Source organism: Neltuma alba, unplaced genomic scaffold, assembly GCF_004799145.2.
Source record: "Neltuma alba isolate B1F8T4 unplaced genomic scaffold, ASM479914v2 tig00002530_pilon, whole genome shotgun sequence".
NCBI lineage: Eukaryota > Viridiplantae > Streptophyta > Magnoliopsida > Fabales > Fabaceae > Neltuma > Neltuma alba.
Genome location: NW_021632901.1, coordinates 1 through 21,106, shown reverse-complemented (window position 1 = coordinate 21,106; position 21,106 = coordinate 1). Strand labels below are relative to the sequence as shown.

At 33.7% G+C, this 21,106-nt stretch overlaps 2 protein-coding genes across 2 annotated transcripts; one reads left to right on the top strand and one right to left on the bottom strand.

The window, feature by feature from the left end:
• Positions 1-265: 265 nt before the first annotated feature.
• On the top strand, positions 266-903 carry LOC114731506 (pentatricopeptide repeat-containing protein At1g12775, mitochondrial-like; the record flags this gene model as incomplete). Its single annotated transcript, XM_028918690.1, has 1 exon — positions 266-903. A coding segment is annotated over one exon (638 nt), but the record flags the coding sequence as incomplete, so codon positions are not given.
• A 3,385-nt stretch (positions 904-4,288) lies between these two features.
• LOC114731512 (glyoxylate/succinic semialdehyde reductase 1) lies at positions 4,289-9,963 on the bottom strand. The gene is made up of 8 exons (XM_028918704.1): positions 9,618-9,963; positions 8,572-8,682; positions 8,379-8,480; positions 7,455-7,556; positions 6,433-6,548; positions 6,189-6,267; positions 5,939-6,109; positions 4,289-4,578 (listed from the first exon to the last, which is right to left on the bottom strand). Exons 1-8 carry the CDS (start codon positions 9,720-9,722, stop codon positions 4,489-4,491), a joined length of 876 nt encoding a protein of 291 aa, XP_028774537.1. The 5' UTR covers positions 9,723-9,963; the 3' UTR covers positions 4,289-4,488.
• Between the last annotated feature and the right edge of the window lie 11,143 nt (positions 9,964-21,106).

Here is a 21,106-nt window from a genome sequence, read left to right as displayed (position 1 = left end):
AAATTTGCTCTGTTTCGTCCATCTTCTGCGTTTCTCATGCTTCCCTTTTCCCATTTCTTGCTCATTCCCAAACTCATGCGAATAACGTTGATGACAGCGTTGCTTCATTTCATCGCTTACTCCATGTGCATCCCCCACCTCCCATGATCAAAACTAATAAGTCTAACCACTTCCGAATTGTGATCTCATTGTTTGCTCAAGCGGAGTTCAAGGGATTTCTCCCTGATTATTTACTCTGAACATCTTGATCAATTGTTACTGTCAGGTGGGTCAGATGAATTCCGCTTTCTCAATGTTGGGAATGATTCTAAAGATGCCATAACCTTAACTACTTTGTTAAAAGGACTCTGCATTAGCAACAAGGTTGGGGAAGCACTGGACCTTTATGATGACTTAACGGCTAAAGGATTTCTATTCGGTAAACTTACTTATGGAAACCTGATCAACAGACTGTGTAACGTAGGGAAAATAAGGTCTGCTATTAAATTGGTGCAAATGATAGAGAGAAAGGGAATTAAATCTAATGTAGTCATGTACGACACTATAATTGGTGGCCTTTGCAAGCTTGGAAATGTCATTGAGGCGAATCAATTGTGTTTTGAAATGACTCATAGAGGACTGCTGCCCTTTTCAGTCACTTGTAACTCTCTAATCCATGGTTATGGCGGCATTGGACAGTGGAAAGAAGCTTACCAATTGCTCCATGAAATGGTATTGAAAAGCATCAAACCCAATGTTTATACATTCAATGTATTGATTGATGCATTTTGTAAAGAAAGGAGGATTGTCGAAGCCCAAACAGTGTTTGCTAAGATGATGAAATGTGGTGAGAGACCAAATGCTGCAACTGACAATTCTCTAATGGACGGATGTTGCCTGATGAATAACGTGAGTCAAATGTAGTATTCAATAAGATGGTTCAAAGTGGTGCAGCAGCTGATGTAGTTACTTATACCATACTGATCAACGGATTTAGTAAGATTCGATGCAGCATTAGATCTCTTTAGAGAAATGCGTCGCAAAAGCTTGGTTCCTGATGTGATAACTTATACTTCTGTTATTAATAATGGCTTGTGCAAATCAGGGAGAATGTCTAATGCGCGAGATCTCATTTATGAGATGCAAAAAAGTGGTCATTCCCCTTATATAATCACTTGTAATATCTTATTAGGTGCATTTTGCAAAAGTCGAAATCTTGATTAGGGGATTACATTATTTAGGCAAATGGCTGCGAAGAGAATTCAACCTGATATATACACATACCATATACTTATCGATGGCTTGTGTAAAGGTGGTAGACTACAAGATGCTCAAGAGATTTTTCAGTGCCTTCTGGTTAGTGGCTATCATCTACATGTCTACGCATGTACCATTATGGTTAGTCGGCGTTGTAGAAAAGGGTTCTTTGATGATGCTATGTCCTTACTTTTAAAAATGCGAGCAAATGGATGTCTCCCAAACTCAGTAACATATAAAACACTTACTAGAGCTCTTTTAGAGAAGAGAGAGAATGATAATGCTGAGAAGCTTCTTCGTGAAATGATTGGTGGTGGCCTTCTAAACCATAAAATAAGGTCGGAAACACTAGTCCTAATATATAATGAAGTGGTATAAATGTTGAACTTTTCCTTTAAGGGCCAGCAATTTCTTGTTACTTCCCAATTAAAATTGTTTGATCATACAGGGAAGTCAACGTTGCTGGAGAAATTTTGTTCGAGAAATATGTTTGACACATTCCTTTTGACTATTGTTGTCAGTGAATAATATGTCTTCAACATCACTTTGTTCCTTCTATTTTACTCCTCTGGTCCTAAATATAAGATCTAGTTTGTAGTGTATTTTACATTACAAAATGGGTTTATATTTAGGATCGGAGGAGTAGTTTATTCTGATTTTGACTTACGGGTGCATGCTCTTTAATTTGAGTTGCATCTGAAATATAGTTTTCTTGGATTTTGATAATTCCTTGTAGTAATTTGTGGACTGCATTAAAGTTTATTTGGCTATTTTACAACCAAGAAAATCAATGTGTAAAATTATTTCGAAGTGTGAGCATAAATAAGAGGTATATGAGTCTGTGTTATGCTAATGTTGAAGTTAAATTTGCTTGAATGGTTTCCAAATGTTTGCTTCTTTTGGTGAACCGAATGGATATCATTCTTTGTCTCATTTAGTTGAGTCCTTTGGGATACCTGCTCCAAGAGAAGGTCAGGTTATTTTCATGAATATGTGATGCTCGGATTCTCGCATCTCCTTGAATTATATAATTTGATGTATAATAGAATAATTCTACACATTGTATGCCATAAGAGAAGGTTCATCTATCCCTCGTCTTTGAGCTCTTCTAGTACAAGTGCCACTCGACTGGATTATGTTCCCTTGTTAATGTTTTTCCTGGTTTTCATTTTTTTAATTTCTGATTAGTATGTTAATTTTCCTTATTTAGACTCACTAATTGCCTTGCCAATAGCTAGTTGGTTGTAATGTCTCTTTGTTTATTTAATGTTGATATTTTCATGTAAGAAAAAGGTGCCTCCATGGAGTTGACAACTCTTGACGTTAGCCGATGAAGAAAAACTTGAATCTCTTTTAGCCTTTTTTCCCGTCAGACCTTCCAGTATTCCTTTCTTTTTTTTTTGGGGGGCGGATTGATGAGATGTGCTTCCAGTATTCCAAGTGCTAATGAATCTTAGTATTTGTTTTCTCAAATAATTAATTGCCTCGTCAAATAACATTTTTTTCTATAAATTTGATATTTTAATTTTTGAATATTTAAAAATATATTTTATGTATGGAAAGGATAAATGAAATTAACTAATTTTGACTAAGTCATTACCTATTTTTTTAGAAAAAGAAATTATTCCTCTGCGTGTGTGCGTTTTGTTTGTTTGCATGAATCTATTTATACTTGATTATCTTGATCTTGTATATATATCGCCCGCAAGTGTGCTAATTCTCTGTTCAACAATGTAGTTGAATTCTTATATAAAATAGACTAAATAAAAAGTTCATATCATATCCAACGGTGTTTTTTTTTTCCACTTTCTAATACAAGTCTATAAAATGGTTGAATATTTTGTGATAAAAAAGGACTTGAAAATTTGGGTTTATTTTTTAGCCCCACAAAAGATATGTTCATAAATAAACTCTTTATAAATATGTAAAACACTTCAGAAAACACTATTGCGAGCAAAAAATATAATTAGACGTGTACATGAGTCAAAAGAAACGTTAGAAAAGAGCATGTACGCACCCTACCAGGGAGTAGTATATGCTATAACATATTCAATGAACAAACACGAATAATAAATTACTCATAAACTTTTTGATTATATGATTATATGATTATTGAAAATTTAATTTAATTACTCAATTTCATGTTATTTAAGATATGAAGAAAATTAGTTTCATCATCACATTTGTGAATTTTATAATAAATTGAATTGCAAAATTATGAGAATGAATCAAAACCTCAACCTCGTGATAGCATTCAAATGATAACATTACCACACGTGATGCATGTAGCCATTTGACAGGGAGATTCGGAAACTGCGGAGGCTTGGTATGATCAAACCGCTGAGTATTGAAACAAGCTATAGCCTTACCCCTGGTAATATTGAAGCGCATTGGTTGAAGATCACAGGGTTTTTACTGTTTTGAATAGGAGCACTCTGTTTATCATTTTATTATTAGTGTTGTATTATTTTTATTTAGTATAGTATTATTTCTTGTACTTAATATAAAAGTTAAATAATTAATTTAAAGATATTAAATAAATTATTTGACTTGGTTATTTGTAATATATAAATTTGATTTTCATAAACTATCCTCTTCAATTATGTATATTGAAACTACCTTTGATAGAAACATCTTAATATATACTCATCTAGTTCTATTTATAGATTAGAGAGAAATTTTTTCTTCACCCTATTTACAACTCACTTCATCAAATTTTTAACATGAATACACTATTTTGCCTTCGTAGAAAATTATTTTTTTAATATATATAATAAATAGGGGATAAAGTAAAAATTTTGTTACATTTTAATAAAAAAATTAGTACAGTTTAAAACTTTTTTTGATTTGTATGAAATATATTGAATCAATAGGATTAAATCTAGCTCCCAACTAATTTTTATATTAAACAGCAGAGTTATAACAAAAATTGTGCATTTGGATGGTACCATTGTGTTTCAGACTCTTGGAATAAACCCAGAATAACACTGAAGAACAGCTAACAAGTCGCCATTCAGTAAAATCACCAAAACCAAAGTCACCTTTCTAGCGATTTGAGGTGAGAGAGAGTGAGAAGCCATGCTCATTAAGAATGCTCCGAGTCAACATATAAAAACCGTAACCATTGTCTCTGCTTAAATTCCTTATGTTTTTCTCACATATAACCACTCTATTCTTGTTGCCTCACAACAGGGGTTCAATCAATTACTGTTTATTATTGAAAATGCATTAGCAATGGACTTGGATTTTACATCAAGATGAAGGTCCATGAGGTTTCAGAGTTTCAAAGACGGCTGAAAAGTCAAGGTCTCCCAAACCCAAGCTTCTTGCTTTCTTGAAGGCCTGCAAACAAGCAACGCGCAGAATTCGATGGTTATGTCTTCATGAAACGTAGTAAATGAGAGCAACCTATTTGCAATTTATTATTTTCAAAAGCTAGACTAATGTAGGAGAGGAAAGGGAATAAAAGAACAATGACAAAAATATCAAAGTCAAAATGGATTTATTTACCAATGATCAACGAACTATAGTTGTCCTAGGAAACTAAGGAATAGCATTCAGGTTCATATTCCTTTGTTAAGCTCTTCACTAAATCCTAAAATTACTCATTCTATTTATTTATGTATTCATAATTGTTCAATAATAATGAACTATTTACATTAAATTGATAATGATTCTTCTTGCTCATCTTCCATTGTTCAATCAAAAGTGGTCGCCAATGGTATCAGTCCCGATTAGACCGCAGAAGGTGACATGCTACTCAACGTCTCAATGAGAATCTGAATTAAAGATTACTGCACAAAATAGGGATTAGCTAGTTGATTTATATGCTAAGAATTTTGATATTAGAATTAATTCTTCATTATGAAAGGTTGAAGATGTAAAATTGCTGGTTGCTAGAAATGAGGGACTGGATATAAGGTATGGTAGAGAAACATAGTACGCTTAAGACCAATAGCATCAATGAGCATTTACCGTTTTTGTTCCTTTTCTCTCCCATCTTTCATTTCCTTTCCATAAAACTAAGCTTTCTGACTGCAAATGCCTATTTCTGATTCTGTTCACTATTACTCTTCACCTTTCTGTTACTTCTTTATCATATATCTATTTCAACAGTGCTCCCTATACCTATTTCAACAGTGCTCCCTAATTTAGGTAGGAGAGAGTTGGCATGCAAGCATCCTTCTGCAGTTTATGCAGACAAAATCAATAATAAATTGGTTAACTGTCATTTTTACCCTGGAATTATTCGCGAACAGCTATCTGGACTTTTTTTTTTTTTGGGCTCACCTTGAAAGTGTTAAAAAAGGAGTAATCTCGCCCTAACTGTTAAAAAACTAACAGGGACCATTAACATTTTTTAATACTAAGGGCGACATTGCCCCCATTTTAACATTTCCAAGGCCAGGGCTATATTGAGCTAAGCCAAAATAAATGCTTTATGTTTAGGTTATGCTTGCTCCTGGATTTTGAGTTCTATGAATCTAGAGACTTCCCTCCCGTGAGTCTGTGACTATGTGGTTAATTGGCAGATTTTCTTACTATGACTAAGCTAGAAGTTCACTTTCCACAAGAGTAGTGAGCCCAACTCATGGAGTCTATCTCTTGCTAGTCATAGCGATTGCACGTGAGTTGTATGAAGAACTATACTTCTGCTCTTTTTTTGGGCATATAAAGAAAATGTGATGTGAATAGCATAAACCTCATTTGCGGCAGCTGCAACAGGCATTGATACAGCATTTTCATCTCCAAGGGCAAGAGCCAATCTCATGTCCTTCTGCTGATGTTTTAGTGGAAAAGCCGGGTTGTAATTATTCTGGAGCATTGTTGGTCCCTTTAACCTAAACATGGGGTTGGTCATCGCACCAAGATCCTGCACAAAATATCTCAATTATGCTTCGTAATGGAATCATCAGGTGCATGCAATCATTTTCAAGGTCAAAAACTCTTACCAGCACATCGAGAAGAGTTTGAGGATTTAAACCACTTCTTCCGGCTAGCATGAGTCCCTCGGCAAAAGCATTCATCATACTGCAAGGGCGACAACAGCGCAAATAATTTGCATAAGACAAAAGATGAGTGTGTAACAGCTAGAATTCAACTGTTACAAGGAAAACCTGGGGACTGAAGTCCCCACCATGCTCCCAAGAGGGGAAAAAGTTGAAAAACAATGAAACAGGGAAAGAAAAATATTACCTGCCCATTGTCATATTAACGACAAGTTTCATTTTTGCACCGTTTCCAACCTCCCCTAGGAAGAAAGACTTCTTGCCCAATACATCAAATGCTGGAAGTATTTCATCATACAATGCCTACACAAGAAATGCAAAGGGTAATGATGAATCCGCAAGAAAAAATATACCACATATAGCAATGATAGAAAGTCCTATTTTTATATGTTTAAATTAAACCTGTGTGTTTGACATATGATTCCTGAACAAGATATAAGGTGAAAGGAAGATTTGTGTGATCCGTAAAGAGTAAAAACAGAAGCATTGAGTTGGCCAACTCTGAGCTGCAACTTACTAGAAAGCAAACACTTCAACTTTGTTTTGAAAGAAATGGAGAGAGATTTCCTTTGGTTCTCCTGAAACGTCTCAAATTCATCACCTAAGGACCGCAGCCTTTACAAACTTGGAACTCCATCCCCAAAGTTATCAGATAAATAACTAAGAATTTCAACAAATCCATAACTCGCAAAATATGTTCTGCCTCCTTTTCTTCCTCGCTTCCTACTAGTTAATACCATCCACACGAGTTATTTAGCTGTCTATGACACATAAAAATATGGCTGTTGGTTCTATTTTGAACAGTAAGATTATCACTGCATTTGCAATTTTTTTGAGATTATTAAGGGTCACCAAAGCCGTGGTTTCTTGAAGAGCTCATCCAGATAACAGGGAATATTGTACATGCATAGCTTATTGTCATTTGATTACAATCTCAATGTATTGCTCAAACATATGCATTTTGTTCTGGCATATCACGCATAACAAATGTGAAAGTATCAATGGTCAACAAAAAATTATTAGAACGATGTAGTATAATTATGGACCACCATCGTATCTGATAACTTCTACCGAGACACCATGTATTAAAATAGTGGGGGAAGAAAGAACTATTAACAGTTCATATACCTCAAATTTTTAGAAGTACAGCAGAATAGCAAGCAAGATTTAAACATATTCCCGCGTTTTCTGAGTATTATATTTGTTTACCTTGTCCCCAGCAGCAAGTATTACAAGTTGGCCATCTTCTGCAGGCTTCTTGCTACCTGAAACTGGACCTTCAAGGAAGCGACCTCCTCTTGAGGTAATGGCCTATGGAAATCAAGTCAATATCAAAATCTCTAATGAATTTTCAGTTTCAACTTAGAAATCAATTGCATGCAAACCACCAGCTTTTGAAGATAGCATGGACGGGCTTAGATAAAATAAGATACAGAATAGTAGAATATTCAACATGGAGAACTTCAAGTAATCCCAGCTAAAATAGTTGAAGGAGAAGAAAGAATGATGTCCAGTAACACCAACTTTCTTCCTTGTGGTCTTCATTTGTATTATCAATCTTAAATCACATGACCGATTAATAGCAACAACTCACATATTTGTAGCTCATCATCGTAGTATTGTTAGAGCATTTCAAATGTATCCTTGAAGATATATTATCATGTGCGGACACTAACTTGTTCATATTCAAGTGTCGGTGAAAATCTTCTCCGTTTCCCTTTTACACGCTCTCATAGACAGGGGCAACCCAAGTTGTGAACATTCAGGTATGCACATATAATATGCTCTCGTGCTTGTGTTAAACAAAAAACCCCATATAACACAGCCAGCGAAAAGGACACACACATAATTACCAATAACATTCTAAGATTATTATTTCAAATCCAAGTTAGGGCATAAGAGAGATAAGGAAAGAAAAGGGAGGGTTTGCCAGCACTCTCAGCCATACATTCATTACAATCCAGAATACCATATTCACAGGCGAGTAATAGAAAATTCCATGCAGCTCAACCTCAGATATAAATATGTTGCACTTACCGAAAGTTGATTAAAAAACAGATCACAGCTATTTCATATTTGAAGGACTTCTAAATGATTCGGAAACAAATTTTAGCCGCATCAGGCAATGCTAACCTCAGATATTTTGAAAGAAGTATCGGCATCAACTGTTGACATGTCAATGTAACCCTTTCCATTGTTAATTTGCTCTAGAACGCCATCTTTGTCAAAGACCACCTAATAAACCACCATAGGAAGCAATTCAAGTGAGCAATAGCAGTTACACGTCAGAGAACTTACACATAATATAATGACCATAATTACTGACCGAGAGAGCAGCTGAAGGATCAGATAAGATTGCAATCGTATACTTGCATTTCTTAACTACAGCAGCGGGGGTTTCTCCAATTGAAGCACCATGTTGGACGAGTTCATCACACTAGGTTAACGCACTCATTGTTAGATTTGTTTGCATAAGATGAGACCAAAAAAAAAAAGGAAAGAAGATATATTCGTATAAGAAATAGAAGGCAATATGTTTGATGGTGTTCTCATATAAAAATCTTTTCTCATGCATTCAATCCTTCTTTTAATTAGTGATTTTAGCTTTGCTGTCATACATGATTTGGGCACAAAAATCAAATATTCCCAAAAAAAAAAAAAGAGCCAAAATGCTTTACATAATCTGAAATTTGAGCAAGATGCAAGAAGTTCGCTTTCTTACGGAATCCAGTTTCTATTTTCTAGCCCTCTTTTTCCTTCTTTTCTTTCGGGGTAAAATTTCATTCTTTACAAAATTTGGGAATGAAGATGACAGCTAGGTTAGAAATCTCCTTGCATTTCTACCTCACAAAATCGAAGCGTAATAGTTTTTTTCAATCACAAATTGAAATCACCTCTTGCTTGATCCTAATTTTTTAAAACTCCAATGTCATTTAGCTTGAAAACCAGAGAACAAAATCAAATTTAGAGGTCTAAGAGAACACACAGCACCGCCACATATGCCCGAGAACTTCAATGTAAACAAGTCCTTGGATAGCAGAGAGCATCAAAAAGCAGGGCAGAAGAAAGTAGTAACGCAAAAGCACAAAACTAACCACTGAATCAGTCAGCAGTAAATAAAAAAGAGCAATAAAAAGAAATCAGCAACTTCTACGTTAATTATACAGAAATAACCATAGATTATTACGCATAAACATCGAATTGCATATTGTTTAAGAAGGGAAACCCAGTAACTTCCCACACCACTCCGATCCTAAACCGAGTCATCTCATCCACACAAATCAGATTGACGCTTGGGAGCAAAAAACAAACCAATACATGCCAGATAGTGCAAGCATTATTGCCATTAGAAACAGCTGCAGAAAGACGTACCTTGGAGAGGGTTCTGTTCCAAACAGTGACCTTGAACCCATGGCGTAGCAGATTCAAGGACATAGCTTTGCCCATTATCCCCAGACCTAGAAAACCTACTTCCATCTTTCTCTCTCTTTCTCGGGCTCGCTCACTCTCTGCAACTCGAAGTTTATGTTTTTACGAACAGACTCCGTCTTCCCATTCAACAGAGACCAATCAGACCATGAGAATCATTATATTTTATCCATTGCACTCATCCCCATCGCCAATTATAATTGATACCATCCTCAATAAATGACAATCATGAAAAAGTTAAGAAAATGGTTATGAAATTACACATCATCCAATATCTATGCTATCAATAAACAAATGCAGAGAAGACAAGAAAAAAAATTACAAATGAAGAAGCACAAATTGCGGAATATCGCTCAACCAGGATGATGATGATGATTATCATATTATTATATAATTATTTTAATTATATATTGTTATTTAAATTAAACTTTCAGTGACAGGGCAATGGCCAACGCGTGATGATTGGCCACATCGGACGGACGAACGGACAGACGGACGAATGTGTTCCACGTCACCTCCTTCCTGCTATCCAGGACTCTTCTCAACAGCAGAGTCAAGTTGGGGGGTGTCTGGATGAGTATAAAAATACTTTTCAAAAGTATTTTTTTTTTAAAGCGACATAAACTCTTTCACATATTTATTTCGTATACCGTAAAAACATCTTTAAAATCATAATTTTATTTCTACCCAAACACCTTTTTAATCCTAAATAACAGCAAGGGTTTGCATGCCCTCCTCATCCCCTCAACAGCAGCGTTTAGGGGGATGAGCTCCTCCCTTAAAAGATGATGATGATAATGACGATGATGATTTTATCTTTTTTTAGAAAAATTTAATATCCTGTTACAGTCAGCATCTCAAAATATTTTTTAATAATATCCAGTATTCTAATTAGGGAAAACTAATATGGAGATCCTTACAGTTTATCTTAGTTTTTAATTAGGTCCTTAGAGTTTTTTTTCTTTTTATCAAGGGTTTATTGTTTGCTCAGTTAATTGTGTTAGTCCTTCCGTTTAAAAAGTCTTTGACATGCCGTTAGTTAAACTTGACAGAGATGATGTGGCGCTAAATAAGATCTGATTAAGCACACATATGGACATAGATTGCAACGTGGATTGAGCAAACACAAGGGCGGAGCCAAGTCGGGTTACAGAGAACGAAAGGCAAAAGCCATTTGGAAGTTGGAATGGTCTGGGGTTTGCAGTCAAAAGGGAGGTCATTGAACTCTTCTGCAGAAAAGCAAGCAAAGTTGCCACTTGATATTTGAAAGAGTAAGAGCACAGAAGATTGAGGCTGAAAATGGCTTTTGTGCAAATCGTGGGTGAAGAGAAATTCAGACCAGCGACACAAGCTGTCGAAGGTGCTGAAGGGGAAATCCCATATGGGTTGAAGATGGCTTTTGCGCAAATTCTAAGGTTATAAAAACTCATTGATGGCCTGATGCATATTTTGTCATTATGCATTGCTGAAATGGCGTCTTTCAAACCCAAGGGACCGAATATAATTGTATGGGAAGTTTTTCCTTTTGATTTTTTTTTTATGGCAACTTTTGGTCAAACAAAAATATCATAAAATTCTGAACTGAAGTCAGTCAAGTATGAAACAAGCGGCCAAATTGAAAAAACTGCAGAATCCTTTCTGAATGTGCTGCTATATATGTATGAACCTTCTTTTCCAACACACATACAAAAGTGAAACACAACCAGAGGAGACTTGAAACTAGAGCACACAATAAGATAAATAATAATAGCGAGATGAAAAAATAATGGTGAGAGAACTTCTCTACGCGTCATTTTTCGAGAACTAGATACAAATTCACCTATACGCCTTGAGGCTAGAAAATAGATTGGGATTGAAGCACACCAGAAGATAAACTAGCGGGAGAGTACACAAGCAGAGAGCATGAATTGTACGCAATCACAGAAGAGAGGAAGAGAGAGAGAGTAGAACTGAATACAAAAAGAAAGAGCACACAAACATTCAAGAGAGAGAGCACACAGGCATTCAAGAGAGAGAGAGAGGCACTAGCAGAGAGCGTAGAACTAACTACAATGAATCTCGCTTGGCTAGAGAAGACGATGGAACTCAATGAATGCTTAGTCACGTCTAGCTGTCAAAGCTTTGTGTAGTTGTTACCACCTCTCCCTTTCTTGCGGATTTTAGACTGCGTTAGTTCTGATTTAACAGTTTTAAAGAAGAGGGACTAACTAGTTTTAACGGTGAAAACTTAAAGGACCTAATGAAAAGAAAAAAAATTCTAAGGACCTAATTAAAAATTAAGATAAATTATAAGGACCTCCATATTAGTTTTCCCTTCTAATTAATTAATTTTTAGAACACTCAACAAGTTAAAGTATTTTTCTAGGTGCACCTAATATCATAAATTAATTATTCTTATAGTGCATCTAGGACCTTAAAGTATTTTTACAGTGGCACCTAATATTTTAAATTAATTAATTAATTAATTTTTAATGTATCTAATATCATGAAGTATTTTTTCAATAATACTTAGTATTCCAAATTAATTAATTTTTACTGCATCCACTATCTTGAAATATTTTTCCTGTATACCCAGTATTATAAATTGATTTTTGGTGCATCCAGCACTCTAAAGTTTTTTTTTTAAGTAATACTCACGAATTGAAACATATTTTGGATGTACTACTAAAAATTAATTAGTTTTGGATACTAAGTATTACTAAAAAAAAAAAATCTTAGAATGCTAAATATAAGAGTTAGTATGATATTCAATTTGGTTATAAATATAAGACTACAATTCATTTCATATCTCATATTTATCCATTTTTCCAAAATAGTGGTAATAGTAATTGCACATGTTAAATGTTCCATCATCAAATGGTAGTTCTAGCTAATACGTATTATGATTAGCAAGGATATTCTAAAAAAGACAACACCTAATTATTATAAATAATTAATTTAACTAGTTTTCTTAATCTATTCAAATTAGTAAACTAGTTTTTATATTAATGACTCAAGGTTATAGATAAAAAAATAAAATTAATGAAAAAGTCTATTTAAAAAGGTGGAGGAAGTGATATCTCATCCCAAAGGCCGCCGTTGAGGTGATGAGCATTCTCTGCTCATTGAGATAATGAGATGAGCAGGGGAATGTGGATTCCTTTGAGAAAGAAGTTTTTTGGTTGGTTCTTAAAACCTGTTGCTGCAAAGAGGCCTTCTTATGGTCGTACTACTTCTTATCAATTCGTGAGTTATGGTTGGCTTGTCATTTTTTTAGATTTTTAAGGCCTACATAGTTGCAATAGATAGTTTGCTACTGACCTTAGTGCTGTTGCCTTATTCTTGACTGTTTTCGCATCATATTTTGCTCTATTATAGTTGGAGATATGTTGATCCAATTCTAAGCTATTCTCTTTATTATTCTAGTGTTCATGTTATTGTTGTTTTCTGCCTCTTTTTTTTTTTTTTAATTTTTCATTGGGCTCCTATGTTTTTATCTAGACTGTTTTTTTGATACAATATCATGTAAAGAAGCTGAAACGCTTGGCTATCATTTTGCTTAAATGTTGACAAATCTGTCTTTTCATTAAAAAGAAAAAAGGGCCTCCCCTTGTTGGATGTTCTCACCACTACTGTAAAAAATACATTCAATGATGTCATTTTACAGCGGTTAAACATAAAAACACTATGAAAAAAGAGGCAGTGACATTTTTAAAATTATATGGTGTGACGATTGACTTTCCTTAGCGATTATTAATATAACTGCCGTCAAAAAGCTTTTGAAAAGTTCTTTCTAAGGCAGTTATTTGTGTAATCGTCGTGAAAAGTTTTCAAATAAATCCTTGTCATGTATTTTTGTTTCTACAGTTTTGCAGTTTCACAATTTACAGCGTCGTAGTCCCCTAGTCTGTCCCACCACCCTGTATTTTCTGACAAATCCCCTCCTTTTATTGTCATTTTTTATCCTCCATTCGCTACCTTTTTGCTTGCCGAAGTCTTTCACCAATCATTCTCGCCTCTTCTGGCGTTTTACTCGTCTCCCACTGCATGAGTTTCCTCTGCATTCATTCTTTTCCTTTTTTTCTTGTTGTATTGGATGTTTTGATGATATAAATCTATTATATATAAAATCGGTTGATTGGTTTTTCATTTTGGACGTTTTGCATTGTGTATTTTGAGTATCTTATATGCTTGAGGGGTTAGTTGGTGACATTTGGAGTTTGAAAATTGTAATTACTTCCTACACATAGCATTAGAAACATGTTTAAATGTTCAAAGTGATAGTTCTTAAGTTTGTAAATTTTTTTAATAATTTTTTGATATTTTATTTCAAAATTTTGTCAAATTTTTGTAATAAACTTTGAGAATTTACCAATACATAATCTGTTAAGTGTTTTAGCCAATTTTTTTTTGTTATGAACTTTGATTGATGATAAAGTGTTTTAAAATTTCATGACAAATGGATATAATTTTGTTTCCCGTTTTGGATTTAAAAGTTCTAGCTTTAAGAGAGTATCTTTTGTGTTTGGAGAGTTGGTTGGTAATATTTGAAATTAAAAACTGCAATTACTTCCTATACATGGCACTAGAAACATGTTTAAATGTTGATTAACTCTTAAGTTTGAAATCTCAATAAATAATATGTTAAGTGTTTTGGCCAATTTTTTTTTTTGTTATGAACTTTGATTAATGATAAAGTGTTGTTTAAAATTTCATAGCAAATAGATATCATCTATGTTCCCGTTTTGGATTCAGAAGTTTTAATTTTAAAAATCTTTATTCATTGAATTGGTTTAAGATTGTTGTTTTTTGTTTGGTAGTTATAGTTGTTTAAATTTATCTTGTATTTGTTTCTTATATTATTGGTTAGTTGATTGATTAATTTGTCCATTATTTAAATAATTTGGGATTTGTTATATGGTTTGAGATATAAAAGATGTGTGAAGCGTTCGATGTCAAGTTTCAACAAGCTATGATGACGATGGGCACAACCAGATTTCAGATGCCTCAGGTGTCTAAACTGTTGTAGGTAATAATCACACATCTCTTCAAATCTTATCAATGTTCATTTCATCCATTGCCTTAAGTAATTTCTTTCTATGTTTCAGAGTTCACCTATGATTAAAAATGGGAAGGGCAGTAATAATCAGACGAAACAGGTGATAGTGTCTGACCTTGACCCTAGCCCTGACCCTGCCCAAGACAATAGACTGTCGTATGCTCTCTATGTGGAATTTGAAGGTTCATCTCGCCATGTCGTTAATGATCGAGCATTCTCAGAAACAACAATCCATGGCAAGAAAATTCCAAAAGAGGTGATAGTGGATAAAGTCTATAATGGTCGTAATGGTTGAGGCGGTACACCAGTACCCAACCCTACTGATGAGGTTTGACTACTAGCCCAGGCTAAAGGAAATTTCATTTTATGGCTAAGAAAACCGGTTGGAAAGCTCGTAGCAACGGCAAAGAAAATTAAAACATCCTTCCTTTAACCTCTCAGAGTACACGTTTGGAAACATTGCGGTTCAAGCGATTCATGAAATAAGCTCGTAGATTGAAAATTTCAACATAATTAGTTGGGTTACTATTCACTGTTTACGTTTCAAATTACAGGTCCAACTTCAGGAGGACATAACTCTTAGCACACACATCCGTTTTAAGTAATTTATCACTTGTTTTAAAGCTTAGGATGTGTCCTTTAATCATGTCAAATTTCATGAGCCAAATTAATTATTTGCCTCACTTCCACTTTGCCACTATTTTGTTGTCTAATTAGGGATGGCTTATCCCCATAATTTGCACTAACAGTTCATGATTAAGTCTTTCTATACATAATACCATTCCTATACATTATCATAGCCAATTACATAATCCAACATCATCATTTATCATCACATACCATCAATGGCACAATTACAACATACATTGGTATACAAAGTGTACAGCGTAATGTAATACATTTCTTAAATTCTTTTCCTCTCTTTCTTGCTCCACTTCTTGATTTCTTCTCTCATCCTCTTGCACCTAGTATGGTTGGTTAAGGGAGGGTGAGATTCGGGAGAATCTCAGTAGCAAACATTACCATTTATGCATGTAAGATGGATGTAGTAAGTGTATGACATGCTTTTGTGCATATAACTTTATCATTCATGTATAGTGAAATGCCATGGAAAGTAAGCTAGTCCATTCATATTCATATAACATAACACCAAGGCATGCTTAACTAAACATAGTAATCATAATTCAGCAGTATGACTTAGTCACATCATGGCATTAATAGCACATACACACATACACATCAAGCACACAAGAAGGCTTCCAACCATTGGGGTTGCTTGCTTAACATTTTACATTCATCTTCCTCAATGTCTCATGACCCTAAATGCATCAACACATCATTTCTATTCATTCACTAGAGCCATGGTAATCAACAACATAACACTTTGTTTTCTTTGAGTTATATTAGTTTCTAACTTTTGAGCTTGATTTTCAACATTTCCAAAATTAATTCAACATACTATTCCCACACAATTTTGCATGTAGAATCCATTTCCAAGCTCAAAATAATCAAAATCAAACTCCTTCCTACTCAACTTGATCTGGCCGAACATAGGGTCTTAGGGCTCAACATTCCACTTTTAATTCTAGTGCTTCCAAACTTGTTTTCTCACCTTTACCCCGCATAATTTTTCATTTTAAACATTTTGGAAGCATCAAAATCATCAAAATCCAATTCTGGCCCTAAGAACCAGCCCTGGCTGAAATATTACTCAAGTTACACAGTCATGAAATTCAACCAATTTCTGCATAAAACCACTTGATTCGTATTCCTTTCAAGGCTTTGAACATTATTCTAATATCAATTTCATCTTCTCCTATTCTTAAAAATTTCGTGCAGCATGTCCCTCTAGAGTTTCAAGCTCCCAAAAATCATTACAATCCATAAACAAGCTCAAGAACAATAAAGGTAGTGAAAACTACATCAAAAACCATAAACATACCTTCTTTTAGAGCTTGATCTTGCATATGATCTTTCTCCCTCTTCTTCTCTCTCTAGAAACCATTTTTTTCGAGCTTCCCCAAGGTTTCCTCTATGTTGGACGAAAATGAGGGAGGGGAGGGGGTATTTATAGAAAACAAGACTGAATTTGGGCTATTGATTTTAAAAGTATGTGGCTTGATCTGGACCGTCCATTTTCTCTTTTATCTTATAGTGACAAGTGTCCTATGACATCATACTTACTTTATCATGATGACATCATGCTTACATCATCAATTCATATGCGTTTAATCCAACCGTACACGTGTCTTATGTCCAGCCATACACGTAATACCTTCTTTTCCCATCTAATCGTATACTTGTCTCCTCTATATTCCTCCATCATTTTAGCATTAAAATATAGAGGAAATTAATATAAAATTCGTGCAAAATACACCCTTAAGTATTCTTCCACCTATCTTGCCATTCTGCACCGTATATGGTGTCTTTTTCGGGCCTTGACTTACCCGGGACCATTGGGACATGTTATGGCACATATTTTCTCACCTCAAATAAATCCACATGGCATTATATAACATGCCTAAAGAGAGAGTGATGCTCTTCCTTTGTTCTTCCATTAAAATAATTAAAATAATTAATAATATTTATTTCGGAGTGATCTTGACTGAATTCTTTCTACCGATCCACAATTTCGAGAATCTATCTCCGAGTACCAATACTATTCATTCATCACAAGGAATTTCTCTGATTTTTCTTAACTCAAAAGTCACCTCTAGACAGTTGACCTTGATTTTCATCGGATAATGTATAAATAGACTTTAAATTCTATTGAAGCCAACCTCTTCGCTTTTTGGGGAGGAATTATTTTTAAAACATATGATAATTCCTCAAATATTTTTTCCATTTTCTTCCAATTATCTGAGACCTCCCTTATACTTTAAATAATTCATTTTTGAAAATATTCCAAATCAGTCAAAACTATGGGAATTCCACAAATTCCTTCTAGGGGCTTTTGTCATTTTTAGCCTTATACAGGCCTTTGAACCTTATTCCCATTTTTCTGTAATTTTTATGAAGTGTTCAAGTCTTAACCTACCATTTCCCATTTTTTAGGATTTTTCTGGGATTTTCAGGCATAATTTTTATTTTTGCCCTTACCAGCCCAAAACTTTACAAAATTACATTTTTATCCCTGGTTTGGCTTAACCTCAAAGTTCACCTCATTGAGGCTTCTAACATAACTATTGGCCTACATTCATCTCTATTTCTCATTCTTAAGTCTCGAGACTTCACTAGAGTCTCTAACTTTCTCTTTTTTCAGTCCCAGAAAACTTTCCTTTTGTAATTTAGTCCCTAGGAATCCTACTGTCCTTCCAGGAAATCTCTGGGACCTCTACCAAAAAAGGTCTGGTAGCCTGCCCATTTTAGACTAATTTTGATACTTCTAGGCCCAAAATTCGAGATGTGACAAAAATGACAGTGAAGAATGTGACAAAGAGCATAGTTCTTGTCCTCAAGCCTCTTGCTCCAACATTGCGGTTATGTATGGAAGTTTGGTAGTTCTTTGCCATGTTGCAAAATATGGAGCAGCCACTTACTTTCAAAATGCCGCTAGGAGTTGTGGGTTCAGATTTAATATATGACTTTACCATTAACAAGAAAGATCTTGTTCAGCTCCTCAACTTTGAGGAGCCGGATATAGCCTTCATGCAGCTGACTATTTTGCAAGTTACAATATCATTTTCTTATTTCATGTTATATTTATGCATGTCCTAATGTCTCTTGCTTGAACAATAGGCACTTTATATCCACGTCTGTAGGGATAATGGACTTGAGGGCACATATGGCTGTGTCCTCAAAAGGTGCAGAAAGTAATAAATACTATGGAAGCGAAGTCAATCTACATGATAACCATAATGACTCAACCAAAAAAAAATATTATTTTTACAACTTATGTGGAAGGGTAAGTATATTATTATATTTGAGGCACACAAAATTATATATACAGGATTATAATTAACAAGGTTCGTATTTTGTAGTTATCATTGGATCCTAATTGTTTTTGTTTCCCTTGATAACAATGTCTATTAGTTCGATTCCCTTCATGGAGCTCCACAAGACGAAGCCAAAAATGCTATTAACACGTGGTTTATGTTTTATATTTATTACATGTAAAGTTTACAAAATATGCTCTAATATCATTTTTTTCCTGATTGCTGATAGGGTTTTTCATAGTTTTAACATTGTAGCCAAGAGAAAAAATAAGCAACCACCAATATTGATTCTCCTACAAGTATATCGTTTTGAGCTAAGCATATATTTATAAATTTTTTAAATAATCAAGGTTAATGTTTATAAATTTTTTTAAATGATCAAAGTTAGATATTCAACTTTATATTTTATTTTGTTAGTACTATTGTCAACCCAAGAGTGTTGAATGCGGATATGATGCCATCCGCTATATGAATGACATCATTGAGACAGGGGTTACTAAGAAGTTAGACAGCGTAAATATAAGTTACATTGTAATTCTTCAATTCTCTTCACATTTTTTATCAAGTGGACTAATAATGACTGTATTATTTTTAATTTATATGCATTTTAAGATAGTGTGCCACATGACCCTGAAGAAATCAACATAATAGGGGATACTTAGTCAACAACATTGCTTGAAAGTTTTGAAAATGTGAAATAGTTAAGTCATTCACATTTAAATTCATTGTTTTATATATTATTAACTAGTTAAGTTGTTGATGATTAGGTGTAGTTGATTGAATAAGAATTTGAAACATTAGTAATGTTAGTGTTAGGATTGCGTTTATGTCTTGAAATGGTTCTGCATTCTTTTGCTACGATGGTTGGAATTAGTCTGTAATTGGTATTGCAGGGAGGTTGTAAAGGAAATTGATCAGAACTTGTAAAAAAAAAACAAAATTCACAATAACTGCCGTGAAATGAGTTTTTAACAGAAGTTAATTACTATAACCACCATTAGAATCACACTTTCCACGGCATTTTATTACATAAATCCACCATGAAAAATTTACTTTCAATGGCGTTTTATTCAAAATTGCCATGGAAAGTCTTATTTTCACAGGAATTCATTGCGGCTCCAAACCATTGTGAAAAGCCTATTTTAACCACAGTTAAATGGCCTTTTTCTACTAGTGTGTTTGGGCCCAGTAGTGGTTAGAATGGTTGATGATAGTGTTAGGGTCTAAGTTTTCTTTTAGAAAACCTGACCCAAAAAAAAATTGAAAATAGTAAATTCAAAAGGGGTGGCTAATATTTCCAAATGATAGAGAAAGAGAGAAAGCATGAAGTTAAATTATGAAAATGTGAGAAAATAACCAATATGCTATTATGTCAGTTCGAATTGGAAAAACGGGCTGAGCTTGTCTGATCGGCCTGTTTAGACCTAAAATTATAAGGGCCAGGCTTGGAATTTTTTCCTTCAAATAGAAAAGAAGCTTAAAAAGGCTAGCCTTATAAGGCTGAGGACTTAAACGAGCCGGCCCGTTTAGACCTTTTTATAATTTTTTTATTTTTTAAAATTCTGTTGTATAATTGTAATATTATTAATTTTTTTATATTGTTAATGATATTTTGAATATTTAGTTATTATTATCATTTTGAAATTAAATTTCACAGAATGGTTTGATTTATTTGGTTTTAGACAATAATTTGTCCAATTAAATTTTTAAAAAATGGGTTAATTTGGAGTTTAATATTGATTTGCTTTATATTATATGTATTGATATTTTTAAACCGTATATATTTCATAAGAGAGTATTTTTTTTTATACTTATATAAGTTGTGATTCTATAATTTGAATTAGAAATTTATGAGTTTCAACAATAATTCTTCTCAAACTAAAGTAAAATAATAACTAGACTGTAAAATTTAAAAGCGAAATTCCTATAAAAAAAAAACTTGATATTTTTGCTATAAAGAAGAGCACATGCATGAAAAAAAGCAATTACTATAGTGATGATGAAATTTCAAAAAATAATGATAATGTTTGTTTTTTGTACATTTGCACTATTGATGGTTAACTTTGGAATACTGTTGTCTTGTTAATAGATGTTTTAGATGTTCTTGAATGTTAGATATGCTAATATTTTGTATTTGTAACTTAACTTGTTCATATTTATGTCATTTATTAATAATTTCATTGGTTTATTTTCATTTTTTGATAAAAAATATGAAAAATATAAAAATAGCATTTTTTCTTTAAATGAGCCAAAAGCCTGTGAAATGGGCCTAGCAAATTAGGATATTTTTGAAATTTCGGTCCTGCTCCGTATTCTCACTTATAGTGTCAGCCCGGGACAATGACTAGATTTGATATTAAATAACAATATTACAATATAAATTAACAAGTTCAGGATACAGAATAATAATATTCTTTTCTTAGGTGAAAGTATTTATTCATTTGAAAAATGACTAAATT